We start from the raw sequence: 21,397 nt of genomic DNA, 5'->3' as shown, positions 1-21,397 counted from the left end.
GCTATAAAAGAAATAATAACATGTACATACCAACAATCTCAACAGGAAGTCTCATGAAACTGTTACAAGATTTCTAAGAAGAGGAATTCAGTGGCTGGAAAGCACAAAGTGGCTCCTTGGAAGGGGAGGACATTGGGGCTGGATTTTCAAGTGCGTCCTAATTGGTGACTCCAATTGACTCTCCAATATGACCTCACATTGGTTATGAGGAGAGTCTCTTGCTGAAGAGTTTCCCCAGGGCAGCCTTCATGTCTCGGTTTCTCAGACTGTAGATGAAAGGATTTAACATTGGGGTCACTGCTATGTACATCACAGTTATCACTGCATCCTCTAGGCTGTAACTAGACAGAGGGCGGAAATACATGCCCATGACTGTGCCATAATACAGAGACACAACCGTGAGGTGGGAACCACAGGTGGAGAAGGCTTTGAGCACACCCTTGGTGGATGGAACCTGTAAGACCATGGAAAAGACCCGGACATAAGAGATGACGATGCATAGTAATGGCACAGAGAAAACACCAGCCCCTAGGTACATCATCTTCACATTAAAGTGGATGTCAGAACAGGACAGCTTGAGTAAAGGAACAATGTCACAGTAGAAGTTGGCTACTTCCTTGTTGCCACAGAAAGACAGACTAGCTGTGAGCAGAGTGTGGGGGAGGGCATTGGCATTTCCAACCACCCAAGACCCAACAACTAGGAGGACACAAGTCCATGGCCTTATAATTGTTGTGTAATGAAGTGGGCGACTGATGGCCACAGCACGGTCATATGCCATTGCAGCCAGCATATAGCTATCTGTGTTACCCAAGGCTAAGATGAAACACATCTGTGTTAGACATCCTCCAAAGGAGATGGCTTTGCTGCCTAAGACATGGTTGGCCAGCATTTTAGGGATGGTTACAGAGGAGAAGAGGATGTCAACAAAGGAGAGATTGGCAAGGAAAAAATACATGGGGTTGTGAAGGCGAATGTCAGAGCGAATGGCCAAGATGATGAGCAGGTTTCCGATCAATGTGATGGGGTAAATGAACAGGAAGAGGACGAAGAAGAAGTCTTCCTGTTGCTGCTCACCACTGACTCCCAGGAGAATGAAACCAAAGGTAAAGGACTGGTTGTCTCCTCTCATGGATCCTTCAGCAGAAAGAGGAGAGGAATCCAGAATTATTAGTAAAGTTCTAATGTATAATGATCTTCCTAAACCACCACATCTGGCTGCCTTGGTTGTGGTGTCTATACGTGGACTTATTGAGTTCCTAGATAGCCAATATGTGGCAGGGTAAATCCCTGTGGTCAGTGGGCCTAATTAACAATTCATGTTTACAAAGTGAATAATCTTGTATCAGTGGTTCTTATCCACCCAAGCCCGCATCATCACCCATATATGTAAGGTTTAATAATTTAACATATAATTCATATTCTATATGCTCAAAATTGTGTTAGGCTTTGTGGAAATCACAAATATGTGGAAATACAGTTTATTCATCCTTTTAGTTATGTATGATATAGTCTCTGCTCTGAAAGACTTTACAACACAACTAGGAAGCCAAAACTACACACTAATTTTATTACACATAAAAAAGAAAGGACAGTAATTTGATGTCTTTGAAAAAACTCTCCAGTGCAAAGGATGGTCAGTATAAGGGGCATCTGGGACACTTATAATTTTTTCCACTGGCCAAAGTGAGAATGAGCCCAGACCCAGGAGGTAACAAGTGTCTGCTCTGGCATGAGACGATTGTAAATCACAAGACCACTGGGGTTAGCTCATAGTAAAAGAGGATAAGTGAATTTACCTCCCTCATATCCAATTTTATTTTTTTTTATTTTTTATTTTTTTATTTGACAGAGATAGAGACAGCCTGCGAGAGAGGGAACACAAGCAGGGGGAGTGGGAGAGGAAGAAGCAGGCTCATAGAGGAAGAGCCTGACGTGGGGCTCGATCCCACAATGCCGGGATCACGCCCTGAGCCGAAGGCAGACGCTCAACCGCTGTGCCACCCAGGCGCCCCTATATCCAATTTTAAAGTAAAACATTCACCTTTGATAGGTTTCATCTCTATTCCAAACCCTTTAACATATGTAATCACAGTGTTTTTTTCTCTTCAAACTTCTCTTACCTTTTAAAATGATTTCCTTTGGTGACTCATCCAACTCCATCGTGGCTTCAACTACTGCTTAGGAGAATCTCAGTTCTGTATTTGTAGGCTTGATTTCACATAATTCCATGTTCACTCATCCTTTCAACCTTTCTGAGCCAAGCCTATAGCCTGAACATTCAATCTAAGTAGATTGCAAGCTCTTTTAGCAGAAGAACCTATCTTGTCTATTTTTATCTCTTCCAGTGAGATTATTGTGGAATATCATTCATTTTGCGTACCAATAAATTTGCAGTTTATAGTTCTTGACTTACGTGAATGTTTATCATGGGTTTTCCACATACAGGATCCTACTTGGCACCATGACTTTGACCAGGTAATCCCTCACCTCTACATTCGATCCTGCTGATTCTTCATTTAAAATAATTTGTCCAATACTTTTCTACTTATCATCTCAGTGCTTTAGTTTGACCACCATCATTTTCTACATGAAATCTTATAATGCTCCCTTAACTGCTTGACTACTGATTCCTTTTTCTTTGATCCACCTTTAGGCATACAGTGGTGATAGAGACTACTAAGATGCTCACCCAAATCTAAGTTGTTCTCTTCTTCCTGGACACTCAGCTTGACTACATTTCCCAAATTCCCTTACATTGAGGTATGGACATATGACTGAGTTCTAGGCAATCCACTCATGTGTTCCAGTTCTGGTCTTCCTTCACACTCTCTTTACCCTATTGTCAGCAGGATGAAAATGAACAGGAAGCTAAATGGGATGGTGGAGTCACATAGTGGAATGAGCCTGTGTCCCATGTTTTCAGCATGTAGGAGAGCCACCATCCACTAAGAAGACACACTGGTACTGGGTTTATAGGAGAGAAACAAACTTTTATTCTTTTTAAACCATTACAGATTGTTTTTGCAGTATTTACTACCATAGTCCAGGATATTCTAAGTAATTCACCAATTTTTCCTAAAGAGATTTTACTCAATAATTAATTCAACCTATAATTAATTCATTTACCATTTCTCAGTGTCTCCTATAGTGTATATGGGAATTGTATGCTAGGTGCAGGGGATGTAGGTAAAATTATCATTCCCTCCAGTATGATGTGCTTTTTCCAGCTCTGCACCTAAATGAGTTTGGTTTTGTATCTTGTAATGGTTTTCCATATGTTGGCATGAAAACATAATATTTCGAAGTTGAGAGAATTCTGTAAAACTGGAGGGCTAAGGGACTATGGTTAGCTTATATGGTAAGGAAGTGTCATATTTTGAGTTGGAGCTCTTGGCATAATGGCAGGTTTAGCTGATGTCAGAAGGTCTCATTCCAATTAGAACACCTAGAAAGCCTAGATAAATTATGTCTTTAAAATTTCACACATAAATCTAAGAGAAAGAAATGGTGGTACATAGGCATGAGACACAAAAGGAAGAGCAGGAGTTATAAGCCTGAGATGATGCACTGGTGGCTCCTTGGGGATTCAGCCAGCAATGAGGCCCAAAATCTGGGGTCTGGAGAATTATTGCCCCTTGTACAAGAGATGTGGCCACAGAGCCATATGAAGAAAATTTAATTTGAGCCTTTTGCATAAATGCTGGAAGCATTGTCCTATTTGTGAAAAGAGCAGTAGAACACATTTTGCTATGAAGAATTAGAAGGAAGGAACAAAATGGATAGAATTCACAGAGAATATGATTATCTACAAGATAAATCCACAAGACTCTCTAGATGAATTAAGAGGTTTCAGTGTTTGTTTGATATAAATCAATATTAAAAGCTCAATACACATCTTACTCTTAAGTAAAAATATATTGTAAAGTATAATTCAAAAAATCATATTCCATTCCCAATAGCAACAGAAGTTTAAGGAACCTGGAAATAATTCTATCAAACAAGGTCCTTGACTGGATTCCAAAATTATAATACTTGACTGAACAACAACAAAATACTTTAAAAATGTGGAAATAAACAATGTTAATGGAGACTCACTGTTGTCATATCGTCAAGAGTGCTGGAACAACCATCTCTCCATACATAAAAGTAACATGAAACATGACACCTAACGGATTGACTGTGAATAGTAAAACTTCACCAACTTTAGAGAATAATATGTTTATGATATCAGGATAGGAATTGACTTCTTAATCCAGGCACAAATGCACAACATATCAGAGAAAACATATAAGAAGAAGGAAGACAAGCCATGGACTGGGAGAGGTATATGCTTCACATACATCAATAAGGGATTAGTGTTCAGAACACAGAAGACTTACACATTATGAAGAAACATAGCAAAAACGCAGTAGGAAGTAATGGGCAAGAAGGCTTGAATCAGCAAGTCATAGAAGGAGAAACTGGAATGGACAATAATCAAAATAAAAGATGTTTAACCAAATTAAAACAAAATTGAAATTTGCACCCTTCTTCATCTTGGAGCAAGTATAAATTCTGACAATCCCAAGTATTAGGGAGGAAATGGAAAAATTTGTGTTACTGTTTGGAGAAGAGTTCTCTCATATGTAGGAAATTCTTACACCTCTAATTAATTCAGCAACTTCAATTCTTGACTAGACTCTAGAGACACTCTAACACTTGTGTTCAAGAAGACGTTCAGAGGAGGGGGGAGGTTAAGATGGCGGAGGAGTAGGGGACATCTTTTTCAGCCGGTCCCCTGAGTTGAGCTGGATAGGTACCAGACCAGCAGGAATATCCACGGAATCAGCCTGAGACGCAGGAAGATACATCTGGATCTCTACAAATGAACATCTCCAGCGCTGAGTATCGAGGTACGAAGCGGGGAGCCGTGAAACCGCGCACAGATATCGGAAGCTAAACAGAAGGGGGAGGGAGCCGCCGTGTCAGGGCGCCGGGAAGCGGTAGCCACCTGCAAGGGGGAGCGGACAGACCGCGGACCCGCACGCTTGAGACAGCAGGCTGAGAAGGGAGCTCCGGGAGCGCACGCGGGACGGCTGGCGGTTGGCGGGCCACCTGCACGGGGGAGCAGGCGGACTCGCGGACGGCACCCGCGAGACAACAGACTTAGAACGCGAGCTCCAGGAGCGCGCGCGCAGGGCGGCTGGCGGGCCACCTGCACCGGGGAGCGGGCGGACCGCGGACCCGCACTCTGGAAACGGCAGACTGAGTCCGTGAGCCGGGAGCGTGCACCACCAAGCATCTCACGGAGCTCCGGAGCTCCGGTGTGCTCACTGGATCGAGGCTGAGACCGGGAGCTCCGGGAGCGTCCGCGGGGCGGCTGGCGGCTGGAGGGCCACCTGCACGGGGGAGCAGGCGGACTCGCGGTCAGCACCCGTGAGACACCAGACTGAGACGGGGAGCTCCGGGAGCCCGCGCGGGGCGGCTGGCGGCGGGCGGGGTTGGAAACACAAAGGACAGAGACGTGCCGGCCCTGGAAGTGAGGGCTGGGACGCCGGGTGTGGGGCGCACAGCCCGGGATGCTGCAGGGTTGAGCAGCACCAACAGAAACAGAGTTAAAGTGGCCAGAACATCAGTGGAGAACGATCCGCGATCCCTCTGTTCTGAGACAGAGGCTGAATTTCAGCCGCTGCTGCTCTCTCAGAAGAGGCATAGCAAACCGCCAGGGAAAGCCGCCAGAGAACAAAAGCCCGGAAATACCGGCTCACAGGGTGCCCATCCCCATCCCCCCTCGCAAGGGACACAGAGACTCTACCCAAACAGGGTTTTCTGAGTACCGGCAGGCAGGCCCCTCCCCCAGAAGGCAGGCTGAAAAATCAAGAAGCCCACAACCCGGAGCGCCTGAGTGGCGCAGTCACCAAGCACCTGTCTTCGGATTAGGGTGTGTTTACAACGTTCCGGAAAGGAGTCCCTCATCGGGCTTCTCCACCGGGAACCTGCTTCTTCCTCTCCCACTCCTCTGCTTGGGTTCCCTTTCTTGCTGACTGTCTCTCTCTCTCTCAAATAAATAAATAAACTCTTTAAGGAAGAAGCCCACATCCCTAAGATCTCTATAAAACAAGGGCGCACGGCCTGGGTCCCAGTCAACACTTGGGCTCTGGACAACCCTGCAATCTCTCTTCATCAGAATGACGAGAAGGAGAAGTCCCCCCCAGCAAAGAAAAGATAATGAGTCTGTGGCCTCTGCCACAGAATTGGCCTCGGCCACAGAATTAATACATATGGATGTATCCCAATTATCAGAAATGGAATTCAGAGCAACAATGGTCAAGATGATGAGTAAACTTGAAAAAAGCATCAGAGAAAGCGTTGCTGAGAATATAGAATCCCTAAGGGCAGAAATGAGAGCGAATCTGACAGAAATTAAAAATTCTATGGGCCAAATACAGTCAAAACTAGAGGCTCTGACGGCCAGGGTCACCGAGGCAGAGGAACGCGTTAGCGAATTGGAGGATGGGTTAGTAGAAGAAAAAACGAAAATAGAAGCTGGTCTTAAAAAAATCCACGCCCACGAATGTAGATTACGGGAGATTACTGACTCTATGAAACGATCCAATGTCAGAATCATCGGCATCCCTGAAGGGGTGGAGAAAAACAGAGGTCTAGAAGAGATATTTGAACAAATTGTAGCTGAAAACTTCCCTAATCTAGCAAGGGAAACAAGCATTCGTGTCCAAGAGGCAGAGAGGACCCCATCCAAGCTCAACCAGGACAAACCTACGCCACGGCATGTCATAGTGCAATTCGCAAATATTAGATCCAAGGATACAGTATTGAAAGCGGCCAGGGCAAAGAAATTTCTCACGTACCAAGGCAAAGGTATCAGGATTACGTCAGACCTGTCTACAGAGACCTGGAATGAGAGAAAGGCTTGGGGGGGCATTTTTAAAGCTCTTTCAGAGAAAAACATGCAGCCAAGGATCCTTTATCCAGCAAAGCTGTCATTCAGAATTGATGGAGAAATAAAGACGTTCCAAAATCGCCAATCATTAACCAATTTCGTAACCACGAAACCAGCCCTACAGGAGATATTAAGGGGGGCTCTATAAAGGTAAAAAGGCCCCAAGAGTGATACAGAGCAGCAAGTCACAACCGATACAAAGACTTTAAAGAGAAATGGCATCATTAAAATCATATCTGTCAATAATCTCTATCAATCTAAATGGCTTAAACTCTCCCATAAAACGCCACAGGGTTGCAGATTGGATAAAAAGACATGACCCATCCATTTGCTGTCTACAAGAGACTCATTTTGAACCCAAAGATGCATTCAGACTTAGAGTAAGGGGATGGAGTACCATCTTCCACGCAAATGGACCTCAAAAGAAAGCTGGAGTAGCAATTCTCATATCAGATAGACTGGATTTTAAACTAGAGGCCATAGAGAGAGATACAGAAGGGCACTATATTATTCTTAAAGGAAGTATTCAACAAGTGGATATGACAATTATTAATATATATGCCCCCAACAGGGGAGCAGCAAGATACACAAGCCAACTCTTAACCAAAATAAAGAGACATATAGATAAGAACACAGTAATAGTAGGGGACCTCAACACCCCACTATCAGAAATAGACAGAACACCCTGGCAAAAACTAAGCAAAGAATCAAAGGCTTTGAATGCCATACTCGACGAGTTGGACCTCATAGATATATATAGAACACTACACCCCAGAACCAAAGAATACTCATTCTATTCAAATGCCCATGGAACATTCTCAAGAATAGATCATGCTCTGGGACACAAAACAGGTCTCAGCCAATACCAAAAGATTGAAATTATCCCCTGCATATTCTCAGACCACAACGCTCTGAAATTGGAACTCAACCACAAGGAAAAACCTGGAAGAAACTCAAACACTTGGAGGCTAAGAACCATCCTGCTCAAGAATGACTCGATAAACCAGGAAATCAAAAAACAAATTAAACAATTTATGGAGACCAACGAGAATGAATACACAACGGTCCAAAACCTATGGGATACTGCAAAGGCAGTCCTAAGGGGGAAATACATAGCCATCCAAGCCTCACTCAAAAGAATAGAAAAATCTAAAATGCAGTTTCTATATTCTCACCTCAAGAAACTGGAACAGCAACAGAGGGACAGGCCTAACCCACTGACAAGGAAGGAGTTGACCAAGATTAGAGCAGAAATCAATGAATTAGAGACCAGAACCACAGTAGAGCAGATCAACAGGACTAGAAGCTGGTTCTTTGAGAGAATCCATAAAATTGATAGACCACTGGCAAAACTTGTCCAAAAACAAAGAGAAAGGACTGAGATTATTAAAATTATGACTGAAAAGGGAGAGGTCACGACCAGCACCATTGAAATTGCAAGGATTATTAGAAACTTTTATCAACAGCTATATGCCAAAAAACTAAACAATCTGGAAGAGATGGAGGCCTTCCTGGAAACCTATAAACTACCAAGACTGAAACAGGAAGAAATAGATTTCTTAAATAGGCCAATTAACTATGAAGAAATTGAGTCAGTGATAAACAACCTTCCAAATAATAAAACTCCAGGCCCAGACGGTTTTCCTGGGGAATTCTACCAAACATTCAAAGAAGAAATAATACCTATTCTCCTAAAGCTATTTCAAAAAATAGAAACAGAAGGAAAGCTACCAAACTCATTCTATGAGGCTAATATTACCTTGATCCCCAAACCAGGCAAAGACCCCCTCAAAAAGGAGAATTACAGACCGATTTCTCTAATGAATATGGATGCCAAAATCCTCAACAAGATCCTTGCTAATAGAATCCAACAGTACATTAAAAGGATTATCCATCATGACCAAGTGGGATTCATACCTGGGATGCAAGCATGGTTCAACACTCGCAAATCAATCAATGTGATACATCATATCAACAAGAAAAGACTCAAGAACCATATGATCCTCTCAATTGATGCAGAAAAAGCATTTGACAAAATACAGCATCCTTTCCTGATTAAAACCCTTCAGAGTGTAGGAATAGAGGGTACATTTCTCAATCTCATAAAAGCCATCTATGAAAAGCCTACTGCAAGCATTATTCTCAATGGGGAAAAGCTGGAAGCCTTTCCCTTAAGATCAGGAACACGACAAGGATGCCCACTCTCGCCACTATTATTCAACATAGTACTAGAAGTCCTTGCAACAGCAATCAGAAGACAAAAAGGGATCAAAGGTATCCAAATCGGCAAAGAAGAAGTCAAACTGTCTCTCTTTGCAGATGACATGATACTCTATATGGAAAACCCAAAGGAATCCACTCCCAAACTATTAGAAGTTATAGAACAATTCAGTAAGGTGGCAGGATACAAAATCAATGCCCAGAAATCAGTTGCATTTCTATACACGAATAACGAGACTGAAGAAAGAGAAATTAGGGAATCCATCCCATTTACAATAACACCAAAAACCATGCGTTACCTTGGAATTAACTTAACCAGAGACGTAAAGGACCTATATGCTAGAAACTATAGATCACTTTTGAAAGATATTGAGGAAGACATAAAAAGATGGAAAAATATTCCATGCTCATGGATTGGAAGAATTAACATAGTTAAAATGTCCATACTACCCAGAGCAATCTACACTTTCAATGCTATCCCGATCAAAATACCGAGGACATTTTTCAAAGAACTGGAACAAATAGTCCTTAAATTTGTATGGAACCAGAAAAGGCCCCGAATCTCCAAGGAACTGTTGAAAAGGAAAAACAAAGCTGGGGGCATCACAATGCCGGATTTCGAGCTGTACTACAAAGCTGTGATCACAAAGACAGCATGGTACTGGCACAAAAACAGACACATCGACCAATGGAACAGAATAGAGAACCCAGAAATGGACCCTCGGCTCTTTGGGCAACTAATCTTTGATAAAGCAGGAAAAAACATCCGGTGGAAAAAAGACAGTCTCTTCAATAAATGGTGCTGGGAAAATTGGACAGCTACATGCAAAAGAATGAAACTTGACCACTCTCTCACACCATACACAAAAATAAACTCCAAATGGATGAAAGACCTCAATGTGAGACAGGAATCCATCAAAATTCTAGAGGAGAACATAGGCAACAACTTCTATGACATCGGCCAGAGCAACCTTTTTCACGACACATCTCCAAAGGCAAGAGAAATAAAAGATAAAATGAACTTATGGGACTTTATCAGGATAAAGAGCTTCTGCACAGCCAAGGAAACAGTCAAAAAAACTAAGAGACAGCCCACGGAATGGGAGAATATATTTGCAAAGGACACCACAGATAAAGGACTGGTATCCAAGATCTACAAAGAACTTCTCAAACTCAATACACGAGAAACAAATAAACAAATCATAAAATGGGCAGAAGATATGAACAGACACTTTTCCAATGAAGACATACAAATGGCTAACAGACACATGAAAAAATGTTCAAAATCATTAGCCATCAGGGAAATTCAAATCAAAACCACACTGAGATACCACCTTACGCCAGTTAGAATGGCAAAGATAGACAAGGCAAGAAACAACAATTGTTGGAGAGGATGTGGAGAAAGGGGATCCCTCCTACATTGTTGGTGGGAATGCAAGTTGGTACAGCCACTCTGGAAAACAGTGTGGAGGTCCCTTAAAAAGTTAAAAATTGAACTACCCTATGACCCAGCCATTGCACTACTGGGTGTTTACCCCAAAGATACAGACGTAGTAAAGAGAAGGGCCATATGCACCCCAATGTTCATAGCTGCATTGTCCACAATAGCCAAATCATGGAAGGAGCCGAGATGCCCTTCAACAGATGACTGGATTAAGAAGCTGTGGTCCATATATACAATGGAATATTACTCAGCTATCAGAAAGAACGAATTCTCAACATTTGCTGCAACATGGACGGCACTGGAGGAGATAATGCTAAGTGAAATAAGTCAAGCAGAGAAAGACAATTATCATATGATTTCTCTCATCTATGGAACATAAGAACTAGGAGGATCGGTAGGGGAAGAAAGGGATAAAGAAAAGGGGGGTAATCAGAGGGGGGAATGAAACATGAGAGACTATGGACTGTGAGAGGCAAACTGAGGACTTCAGAGGGGAGGGGGTGGGGGAAGGGGATAGCCTGGTGATGGGTAGTAGGGAGGGCACGTATTGCATGGTGTACTGGGTGTTATACGCAACTAATGAAGCATCAAACTTTACATCGGAATCTGGGGATGTACTGTATGGTGATTAACACAATATAATAAAATAAAATTTAAAAAAAAAAAAAGAAGACGTTCAGAGGATGTGTATTGTCATAGAAAAGCTTGCAAATTGGTGTTATTTGTGCCATTTTCTTATTAATAAATTCTGTACAACAGTTTTGAATGTATTCATGCAGAATACTTTTTAAAAACCATAGTGTGATGTAAAAGGCAAGTTCCTGGAAGACATGTGACATATTACACAGTATATGTAAGTTTTATTGCATAAAATAATATACATGTATGTAATAAAAGCATAAATCCTGAATTGGAGTAAAATACCCATTCTAGAGTAGCAGTCTTTCTGGGGGAGAGTGGGAACAGTAAGATTTTGGGTGGGAAAAAGGAGAGTTTTACGTAAGTCTGTATTGTTTATTTCCTTAAGAAATTTGGAGTAGATATGACATAATGTTTATATTTCTTCATAATTTTAAGTCCATGTGATAAATTTTTGTTATGTTATTCTCTTTGTCTTTTTAATTTTTAACAGCATCATAATAAAAAATTTAAACTTAACATAAGGATTTCACAAGCTTGGTGATAACTGGGCCCAGAGTGTGACCATTGATTTGGGTACTCAAGTTCAATTTCACTGAAGGTGGGAGATCAAGACAGTGTTGTATGTGAAGAGATTGAGAATAAGTGAAAGCTTATTTATGCTGCAAAGAGGGACCATTGGGAAAGTATATCATGCTGAGAGAGAAAGATGCAATGGAAAAGAAGATTCAGGTTTGAGAAAGTGAAGTAAAGTGGAAGCAAGTAGGTTTTGTTTTTAACACATTTGGCCAGTGTTATTTAATCATCCAGTGCTACCGCTTTCAGCTCATTCCTTTTGTGTACACTTGTTCTTTCACCCAATGGTGATCTCAAGCCCCTTGACCTCTACATTGTATCTCAGGTAGCCAGCTTAGCTCTGGCACTTTCATCCCTCCCCAGCCTGCACCCCATGGTCACGCACCCTTCAAACAGAACCTTCACCCTAAGGCAATCTGTTCATGTGTTCACTTCCTTCTTCCTGCATGGTTGAGGGATCTTGGAAAAATCACACAAAATGGGGCTAGAATCTATGGTGCTCAATTCCATTTGGCTCTTCAACAAGCTTTCCTCTCATTATCCATAGCAGTCCATCCAAATCTTTGCCACTATCCCCAAACCCACCATGCACCCTACATCAGCACTCTCCCAGACATACCTGTCATGTCCTACTTCAATGAGAAATTTGAACCCATATGGGTACATTCCTTCACATTAACTCTTTGTGATAATAGGCATTTGCATCTTTTGCTTAGTGTAAATATAGATATTTGGACATATAAATAAAGTGATCAATAGGGCAACATCTTGGAGTGTCAATCTGGTACACAGAGACAACCACAAGGAGTTAAAATTAGAAAGTGAAAGAATGTAAGAAAAGCAGCACCAGAGAAGGGTGAAATTGGTATAATCACTGCAGGAGCTAAAGAGACAGGGAGCCCAAGGAGAGGGGTGCTGAGCAGTCAGGGACTGAGGATGTGGAAGCACAGAGCAAGACGTTGGAGGTGATCATGGAGAGAGATGATTCTTGCAAAAGCCCAGGAGAAAGAGGTGACAGACAGTATCTTATCCTCCCCAGAAGAGAAGCAGCACATGCATCAACATGAATGCCAGAGGCAGTGACAGCCTTGAGTTCCCTGGGAAGACACCAGGTTTCTAGGCAATGCTGGCCATGAATTATTCTTCCTGGGAAGTCTTTGTGCTCTGAGAACTCCAGCATATGATGGTGCTGAGGACAGTCTTTCAGGATACATGAGACAAAATGCCTCTCCCTGGCATCAGTGGTAGCAGACAAGGCCAGTAAAGTCCTCTGAGTGCTTAGAGTATCCCTGATAGTTCAGGCCATCAGTGCTTTGACAATGAAGTAACATAATTTTTTGAAGGGGCCTCTTAGCCAACATCCTTGAGGGTGGGAGTACAAGGTGGCTCTGTAGCTCCTCTATGAGATGATGGACTCCTGCAAGTCCACAGACACACACACACACACACACACACACACACACACACTTTCAGAAGCCAGGTAAGGCTCAGACCTGACAAAACCAAATCAGAACACCTTTTAGATCCTATTTTCATAGAAAAGAGCACACAGATATTTATTGTCAGAAGGGGAGCATTCTCTCCAACTCTCTTTCTTCTCTCCCTGTTTCCCTTTTCCTTACTTTATTTAGAGAACTTGGTTTCTGGTTTCAAGCCAAGATGTGAGCCTAAGTTTTGCTGCTATCTCTTTGTGTGACTTTAGGCAATTCAGTTCAGCAATTTTCATCTAAATAAAGTGACAAAAATGATTCTTACCTCCAGGAGCTTTGTAAGTTGCTGGCTCTCTACCCTTTGAGGTTGCTGTCATAAAGAGTGCTCTTCGACATCTACAGTCTGGACTAGAGAATCAGCTCAGGTGCTGTTAAAAAAGCTCCTGTCTGTGTGGCCTTCACTCTTCTTCCACAAATGGGGAGTTTACAGCCAGCTGGGCTAGTATCTGTTAGAATTCCTTTTTGGAGGCAGGTATGCTGGAGCAAATTCCAGTAGTCCTGCAGAATGGGTCTTGTGCTCTGTTCCTGTGGCAGAGGTGACAGGAAGGGGATGGTTTGGAAAGAGGAACCCTGAATTTCCCAACCATGGAGCAACAGAGGCAGAAGGAGCTGCCCTAGATGGGGCCTGAAGATAAGGAGTCCTGTTTCCTCCTCAATGAAGTAGAGTGCATTGTAGCGTAGAGAAAATAGTGACTTATTCACCAGGTTATAAGTACTGAAGCATGACTCTCCCTTGTATTTATTCAGGCCGAAGTCAGAGCAATTGTTGAGATCTATCGGCATACTCTTATAGCTGTGCCCTAAGGGCACTCACTATTTCTCAAGAGTAATAGATCCCAGAGCTCTCTAGAAGGAAAGATGGATGAGAAGGTTTCTATGGGAGTATGTGTTCAGGGTCCATGTCCTGGGCTGCCCTATTCTAGCCTCTTTGTTGGAATGTGGACCCCTCTCCTCTGGTGTTCAGCACAACCTTGGGAACCACTCTTTGGGATACAAGGACTGTATTACCATTGAGCTCCTGGTCATTCTTCCAGGCTAAGCTGAATCCTTTCTAGTGTTAAGTGTGATAAGGAAAATAACTATAATTTATTTTACCTCTAGCATTTGACTTGAGGAAGATTAAGGTAGGAGTTATACTTTCTTGGTTTTAGCATGGTGATGGTCAGTCTCTTAGTTTCTTAGATTCATAGAGATAGAACGGACTTAGATGTTAACTAGTGTACTTCCTGTACATGTCACCTTTATAACAGCTCCCATAAATGGTCATTATCCTATAACATAGCACTTCCTATGCTGAGAGGTCATTTTCTTTTTGTAAGAAGCCATAGTGAGGACTGCAAGCTCTGGCTGTGTGTCCATCCAGGCTCTGCCTCTTACGGGCTATAACTAACCTTAGACAGTTGTTTAATGTGCTTACTATTTCTAAAATAGAAATTTAAAAAATGATAAAGTCTCATAAACTTGTTATGAGAATCCAATGAATTAACATCTGGAGAGTTCTTAAAACAGAGCCTTGCACATAGTTAGTACTTAGTAAATGTTAACTATTATTTTATTAGCTCCTATTCTACTTTTATAATTGTTGGAGAACTCTATAACAAAGTCATCTATCAGACTATGCACATGGTAGATGTTAAACATTTGTTGGATTCCATTTTCTCCTAGATATGATTCCAGTTATACATCCCACTTGCCTTGTTCTTACTTCCCCAGTGTCCAGGACATGGGCTACTAGACATGGATAAGATGACTTCCCATGATAATATTTTCTTCTTAGTCATCATATTTGTTTTTGGCATCTTCTCAGAATTACTTGCTGCATCCAAGTTTTATTTACTGAGTGTCCATTAGGGGTAAGGAATTGTGCAATGATATATGTGAGACCTATGAAGAATATTATGCTTTAACACTCAAACATTTGCAAATATTTTTGGTAGAGAGTGACTACAGCTTTCAGAACTTATCAAGGAAATCTCCGACCTTCTCCTTCCCCCAAAAAGAAAAATTTCTGGGTGGTGAAGGGACTAAATTTAATTTTCTGTTGGTGAATTCCAGGCTTGGTTAAATCCCTTTTGTTTAAAGACATATTTTTTAAAAACTCTATGTAATATATTTGCAGAGTAGAGAAATGGAGCAACATCATAAGTACTTGGAAGAAGAAATGATATTTGAAAGCAATTTAAGAAAGGAAAGGAATTTTTTAAAAAGATTTATTTATTTTAGAGAAAGAGAGCAAGAGAGAGAGCAAGCATGAGTGGGGGGAGGGGCGGAGGGAGAAAATCTTCAGGCAGACTCCCCACTGAGCATGGAGACCAACATAGGGCTCAATCCCATGACCCATAAGATCATGACCTGAGCTGAAACTAAAAGTTGGATGTTTGACAGCTTAACTGACTGAGCCACCCAGGCACCCTGGAAAAGTTTTTTAGGAACTTTTTTTTTAATACAACAAGAAAAGAAGAGATGTATAAAACAGAAACAAACTTAAATGAGAATGAAATTGACCTTGAAATTGCAGACAGAAATGAATAAAGACAACAATTTTTATTGACATTTTAGGTGGAATTGGCATCATAAAATTAAATTCATAAACAAAATAAGAGGAAAACAGTTTCTCTCATAAAAGGAAACCCCCAAGGTCTCAGCAGAGACCTTGGAGACCAAGAGAGAATGTGAAGATATATTCAATAAGATGGCTTTGTAAATACCTAAGTATCTAAACTACTCTAAATATAATGGATTCTCCAATCCAAAGGTGTAGAGTGATTGGGAGATTAAAAAAACAAACAAACAAACCCAACTATATGCTGCCTTCAGAGACTCACTTTAGTTTTAAGGGCACACATAGGTTCAAAGTGAAGGGATGGAAAAGATATTCTATGCAGGTGGAAACCAAATAAATGCATGGGTAGCTATACTTTTACAGAAATATAGTCTTTAAGCCAAAAATGCTAATAAGAGACAAAGGTCACTGTATAATGATGAGGAAGATCATTACAAAGATACAGCAAGTGTAAATATATACGTACCAACATTGGAGCACCTAAACATGTCAAGCAAATACTAACAGATCTGAAGAGAGAAATAGACCACTATACAATAATGGTAAGGAATTTCAGTACCCCACTTTCAACAATGGATAGATTATCCAGACAGAAAATCAATGAAGAAATTTTGAACTTGAAGAAGACATCCAGATGGCCAACAGACACATGAAAAGATGCTCAACATCACTAATCATCAGGGAAATGCAAATCAATACTACAATGAGCTATCACCTCACACCTGTCAGAATGGCTAAAATCAAAAACACAAGAAACAAGTGGTGAGGATTCAGAGACCAAGGAACGCTTGTGCACAGTTGGTGGGAATGCAACCCAGTGCAACCACTTTGGAAAACAGTATGGAGGTTCCTCGAAAAAGTATAAATAGAAATACCATATGATCCAGTAATTCCACCACTGGGTATTTACCGAAATAATACAAAAACACAAGTTAAAAATATATATGTACCCCTATGCTTATTGCATCATTTTTTACAATAGCCAAATTAGGGAAGCAAGCCAAGTGTCCATCACAGATGAATGGATAAGGAAGATGTGGTGTGTATATATATATACACATATCTATGTGATACCTGTATATACATACACACACAATGGAATATTACACAGCCATAAAAAAGGAAGAGATTGGGCCATTTGAGACAACACGGATGGACCTAGAAGGTCTTATGCTAAGTGCAATAAGTCAGAGAAAGAAAATATCATATGATTTCATTCTTATGTGGAGCTTAAGAAACAAAACAAACCAAAAATCAGACTCTTAACTATAGAGAACGAACTGATGGTTAGCAGAGGGGAGGTGAGTGGGGGGATGGGTTAAATAGGTGATAGGGATTAAGAGTACACTTATGATAAACACTGAGTAATGTAAAGAATTGTTGGATCACTAAATTGTACACCTGAAACTAATATAACACACTTTGTTAAGTGTACTGGAATTAAAAAACAAACCAACTTTGGACTTCAACCACACTTTAGACCAAGTGTACCTAACAGACATATACAGAACATTTCAACAGCAATAGAATACCTGTTCTTCTCAAGTGCATGTGGAAAATTCTCCAGGATAGGTCATATGATTTGTCACAAAATAAGTCTTGAAAATTAAAACAAACAAAAACATCATATCAAGCATTTTTATGACCTCAGTAACATGAAACTAGAAGTTGATAATGGGAGAAAAGCTTGAAAATGTACAAATATGTAAGATGTAAACTGCACATTCTGAATAACCAAAGGGTTGAATAAGAAGTCAAAATGGAAGTTAAAAAATACTGGAAATGAGGGAAGCCACCAAAACCTGTGGGATGCTGCAAAAGCATTTGTAGATAGAATTTATAGCAATAAAACATTAAGAGAAAGTAAAAATTTCAAGTAAAGAACCTAATTTTATACTTCATGGAACATAAAAGAGGAATATACTAAGCCTATAGTTAGCAGAAGGAAGGAAACAACAAAGATCAGAGCAGAAATAAATGAAATAAAGACCAAAAAACAATAGAAGACCAGTGAAAGAAGGGCTGGTTTTATGAAGAGATGAGCAATAAAGCTGGAGAAAAAAGGAAAATGAAACATGTGAAAATAATTTTGATAATGTATTTAATCCAACCCGATATGTCCAAATTATTGCCATTTCAACATGCAATCGGTATTTAAAAATATTATTGAAATTTCATCATCAGCAAAATCCACAGTGTAATTTACATTCACAACACATTTCAATTTAGACTAGCACAGTTCAAGAGTTCTACAGTCACATATAGCTAAAGGTTAAATATTTACGAATAGCTGTAGGTTCATAATGACACTGATTGAACAGTGGTAAAAGCCCCATGTTTAGGCTTTTACTGACTCATGGGCAGTGACCAATTGCCTAGATATATGGCCCAGCAGAAGGACAATGGAAAGCTGTCCTATTAAAAAGATCTTCATGTAAGGCACAACACTGTAGTAATCACTGTGGGAATTTGAGGAATGCATTAAAGTAGTACATGTTGAAAGCCCATCAGAAGAACTCACTTCCAAGTTTGGAAGGAGATTAGAATGGGCAAGTAGATATCCTGAAGTGCTCCCTTGAGGTGGCCACCTGTGTCTATGAAATGAGGGATGTAGAGTCCTGCAATAATGTAGAGGTGGCCTGAATCTAGACATATTTCTCTTGCACTTTGTGAGGCACAAAATGCCAATAAGAGCTCTTCCGTCTGCTAGCAAAAGACACAGAGACTACAGATGGCTCCACAGCATATTCCCTGTGGGGAAAGCCCTGACTTCACCTGGCAACTGAGACTGATGTTGGTAGCCCTGGGGGCCAATGGTTGGTCCTAACAGGAGTAGACACTCTGGACCAGGCTTTCCTTAGTTGGTGGTAGATGCAAGATCTCAGAGTGCTGTAAAAGAACCAGAGCAGAAGCTATTGCACCATTTTGGGTGGCTGTCCGTCATTTCTTCATAGCAAGTAGCACATTTTACAGCACATAATGTCCAACAATAAGCAGAGAGATATCCTCCTTAGAGTATTAGCTTGATAGCAAATTAGAACTGGCAATTAAAGCATTGGTTGTCGGAAATGGGTGGAGATAATGTATGAAGGGCTGGCTTCCCAAGTGAACATGTTCCTCAACATGAACATGAGTAGGGCTACAGGAGTGTCCTACTTTTTTCCAGTGGATCTGGGGAACAGGTGGTGAGGAAGGTTGTTCTGTGACAGTCCAATTTTTGCCACTGGTATAATGATTATATTTTTTTCTTTCTTCTCACATTACCTTGACTTTTTCACCCTACTTGTTGCAGTGGTTATAGAACCAGGGCTAGAATTACAAGGGCTGGATGTAAGGATGATTCCTGGGCAGGAAACTGTAACTATGTTGTTAATCTTAATTTAAGATTCCTTAATTTAAGATTCCAGAATTCCTGAGGGTATGATAGAGTGGATTGTACTTTGATCCAGTCTAGCGAAATTGGTTGCCTAGTGGTCAGGATAGCACAATAGATCTGTACTTATGTAACCTTGCCTTATCTGAATAAAGTGGACTGATGGGGAGGGACTTGTTAGACTGGAATTGCTGCCTCCAAAATGGACCAGTACAGAGGCTAAACGTATTGCCCCTTCCAAAGGTGGAAGTGTTAGGGTAAAGGTGAGAAGATGGAATAGGTGAGGTTAAAAGAATGAATAAATGAATTACATAATGAGGGAATTCAATATTACATAAAAACCAGAGAGAGACTCCTAACAAAAAGTGACATTCAGAGATAATATTGACTCTTACTCAATTATACCTGATGTCTGAAAGGGTGAAGCTACATATTGCTGACACCACTTCTACTCTGCAACCTGACAAAATCAAATGGAAGCCTGAAGACTTGAGTGGCCTTGCCCTGGGAGAAAAAGGTGGCTTCTTGGAGGGGGAGGACATTGGAGCTGGATTTTCAAGTGCATCTTAATAGGTGACTCCAATTAACTCTCCAGTGATCTCACATTGGTTATGAGGAGACTCTCTTGCTGAAGAGTTTCCCCAGGGCAGCCTTCATGTCTCGGTTTCTCAGACTGTAGATGAAAGGATTTAACATTGGGGTCACCGCCATGTACATCACAGTTATCACTGCATCCCCTAGGCTGTAACTAGACAGAGGGCGGAAATACATGCCCATGACTGTGCCATAATACACAGAAACAACCGTGAGGTGGGAACCACAGGTGGAGAAGGCTTTGAGCACACCGTTGGTGGATGGAACCTGTAAGACCATGGAAAAGACCCGGACATAAGAGATGACGATGCATAGTAATGGCACAGAGAAAACACCAACCCCTAGATACATCATCTTCACATTAAAGTAGGTGTCAGAGCAGGACAGCTTGAGTAAAGGAGCAATGTCACAGTAGAAGTTGGCTACTTCCTTGTTGCCACAGAAAGACAGACTAGCTGTGAGCAGAGTGTGGGGGAGGGCATTGGCATTTCCAACCACCCAAGACCCAACAACTAGGAGGACACAAGTCCGTGGCCTTATAATTGTTGTGTAATGAAGTGGGCGGCTGATGGCCACGGCACGGTCATATGCCATTGCAGCCAGCATATAGCTATCTGTGTTAGCCATGCCAATCATGAAATACATCTGTGTTAGGCATCCTCCAAAGGAGATGGCTTTGCTGCCTAAGACATGGTTGACCAGCATTTTAGGGATGGTTACAGAGGAGAAGAGGATGTCAACAAAGGAGAGATTGGCAAGGAAAAAATACATGGGGTTGTGAAGGTGAATGTCAGAGCGAATGGCCAAGATGATGAGCAGGTTTCCGATCAATGTGATGGGGTAAATGAACAGGAAGAGGACGAAGAAGAAGTCTTCCTGTTGCTGCTCACCACTGACTCCCAGGAGAATGAAACCAAAGGTAAAAGACTGGTTGTCTCCTCTCATCCTCTCATGGATCCTTCAGCAGAAAGAGGAGAGGAATCCAGAATTATTAGTAAAGTTATTGCGTGTAATGGTCTTCCTAAACCACCACTTTTGAGCCCTGTGGTTGTTGTGTCTATACTTAGGTGTGCTAAATCCAATAAATTGCAGGGGAAATCCCTGTTTGTCAGTGAACCTAATTTCCATGTGTTAGAAACTTTGTTAGGCTTTGTGGAAAAATTATAAATATGTGAAAAACAGTTTATTTATCCATTTAGTCATATATGATATAGCCTCTGCTCTGTAGCACCTTACAACTTAATGGAGATGGCAGAATTGCATGTAATTTTATTACACGTGGAAATGAAAGGACAGTGTTTTGAAGTCTGTGAAAAGTGCTCTCCAGTGGAAAGAGTGGTTAGTACAAGAGCACCGTGAACATAGAAATTGTTCCCCTGACCAGACTGAGAATGAACCCAGAGCCAGGAGTTAACTAGTGTCTGTCTCACCTGGCACGGAAGATTGTAAATTTTAAGACTACTGGGCTTAGGTTGTAGCAAAAGAAGAACTGGGTGTTTATTCTTCAGGTATCCAATTCTGAAAGTAGACATTCACTCCTTCAATAGGTTTCATC

At 41.3% G+C, this 21,397-nt stretch overlaps 2 protein-coding genes across 2 annotated transcripts; both read right to left on the bottom strand.

Moving 5' to 3' along the window:
• Nucleotides 1-202: 202 nt before the first annotated feature.
• LOC100466214 (olfactory receptor 1A1) lies at nucleotides 203-1,132 on the bottom strand. The gene has a single exon (XM_002931024.4). It carries the CDS (start codon nucleotides 1,130-1,132, stop codon nucleotides 203-205), a length of 930 nt encoding a protein of 309 aa, XP_002931070.2.
• Nucleotides 1,133-19,857: 18,725 nt separating this feature from the next.
• On the bottom strand, nucleotides 19,858-20,787 carry LOC100466456 (olfactory receptor 1A1). Its single transcript, XM_002931025.4, has one exon. It carries the CDS (start codon nucleotides 20,785-20,787, stop codon nucleotides 19,858-19,860), a length of 930 nt encoding a protein of 309 aa, XP_002931071.2.
• Between the last annotated feature and the right edge of the window lie 610 nt (nucleotides 20,788-21,397).

This window comes from Ailuropoda melanoleuca, chromosome 13 (assembly GCF_002007445.2).
Source record: "Ailuropoda melanoleuca isolate Jingjing chromosome 13, ASM200744v2, whole genome shotgun sequence".
Classification (NCBI taxonomy): Eukaryota; Metazoa; Chordata; class Mammalia; order Carnivora; family Ursidae; genus Ailuropoda; species Ailuropoda melanoleuca.
Note: the sequence above shows the minus strand (reverse complement) of the source record. Positions and strands in the feature narration are given on the sequence as shown.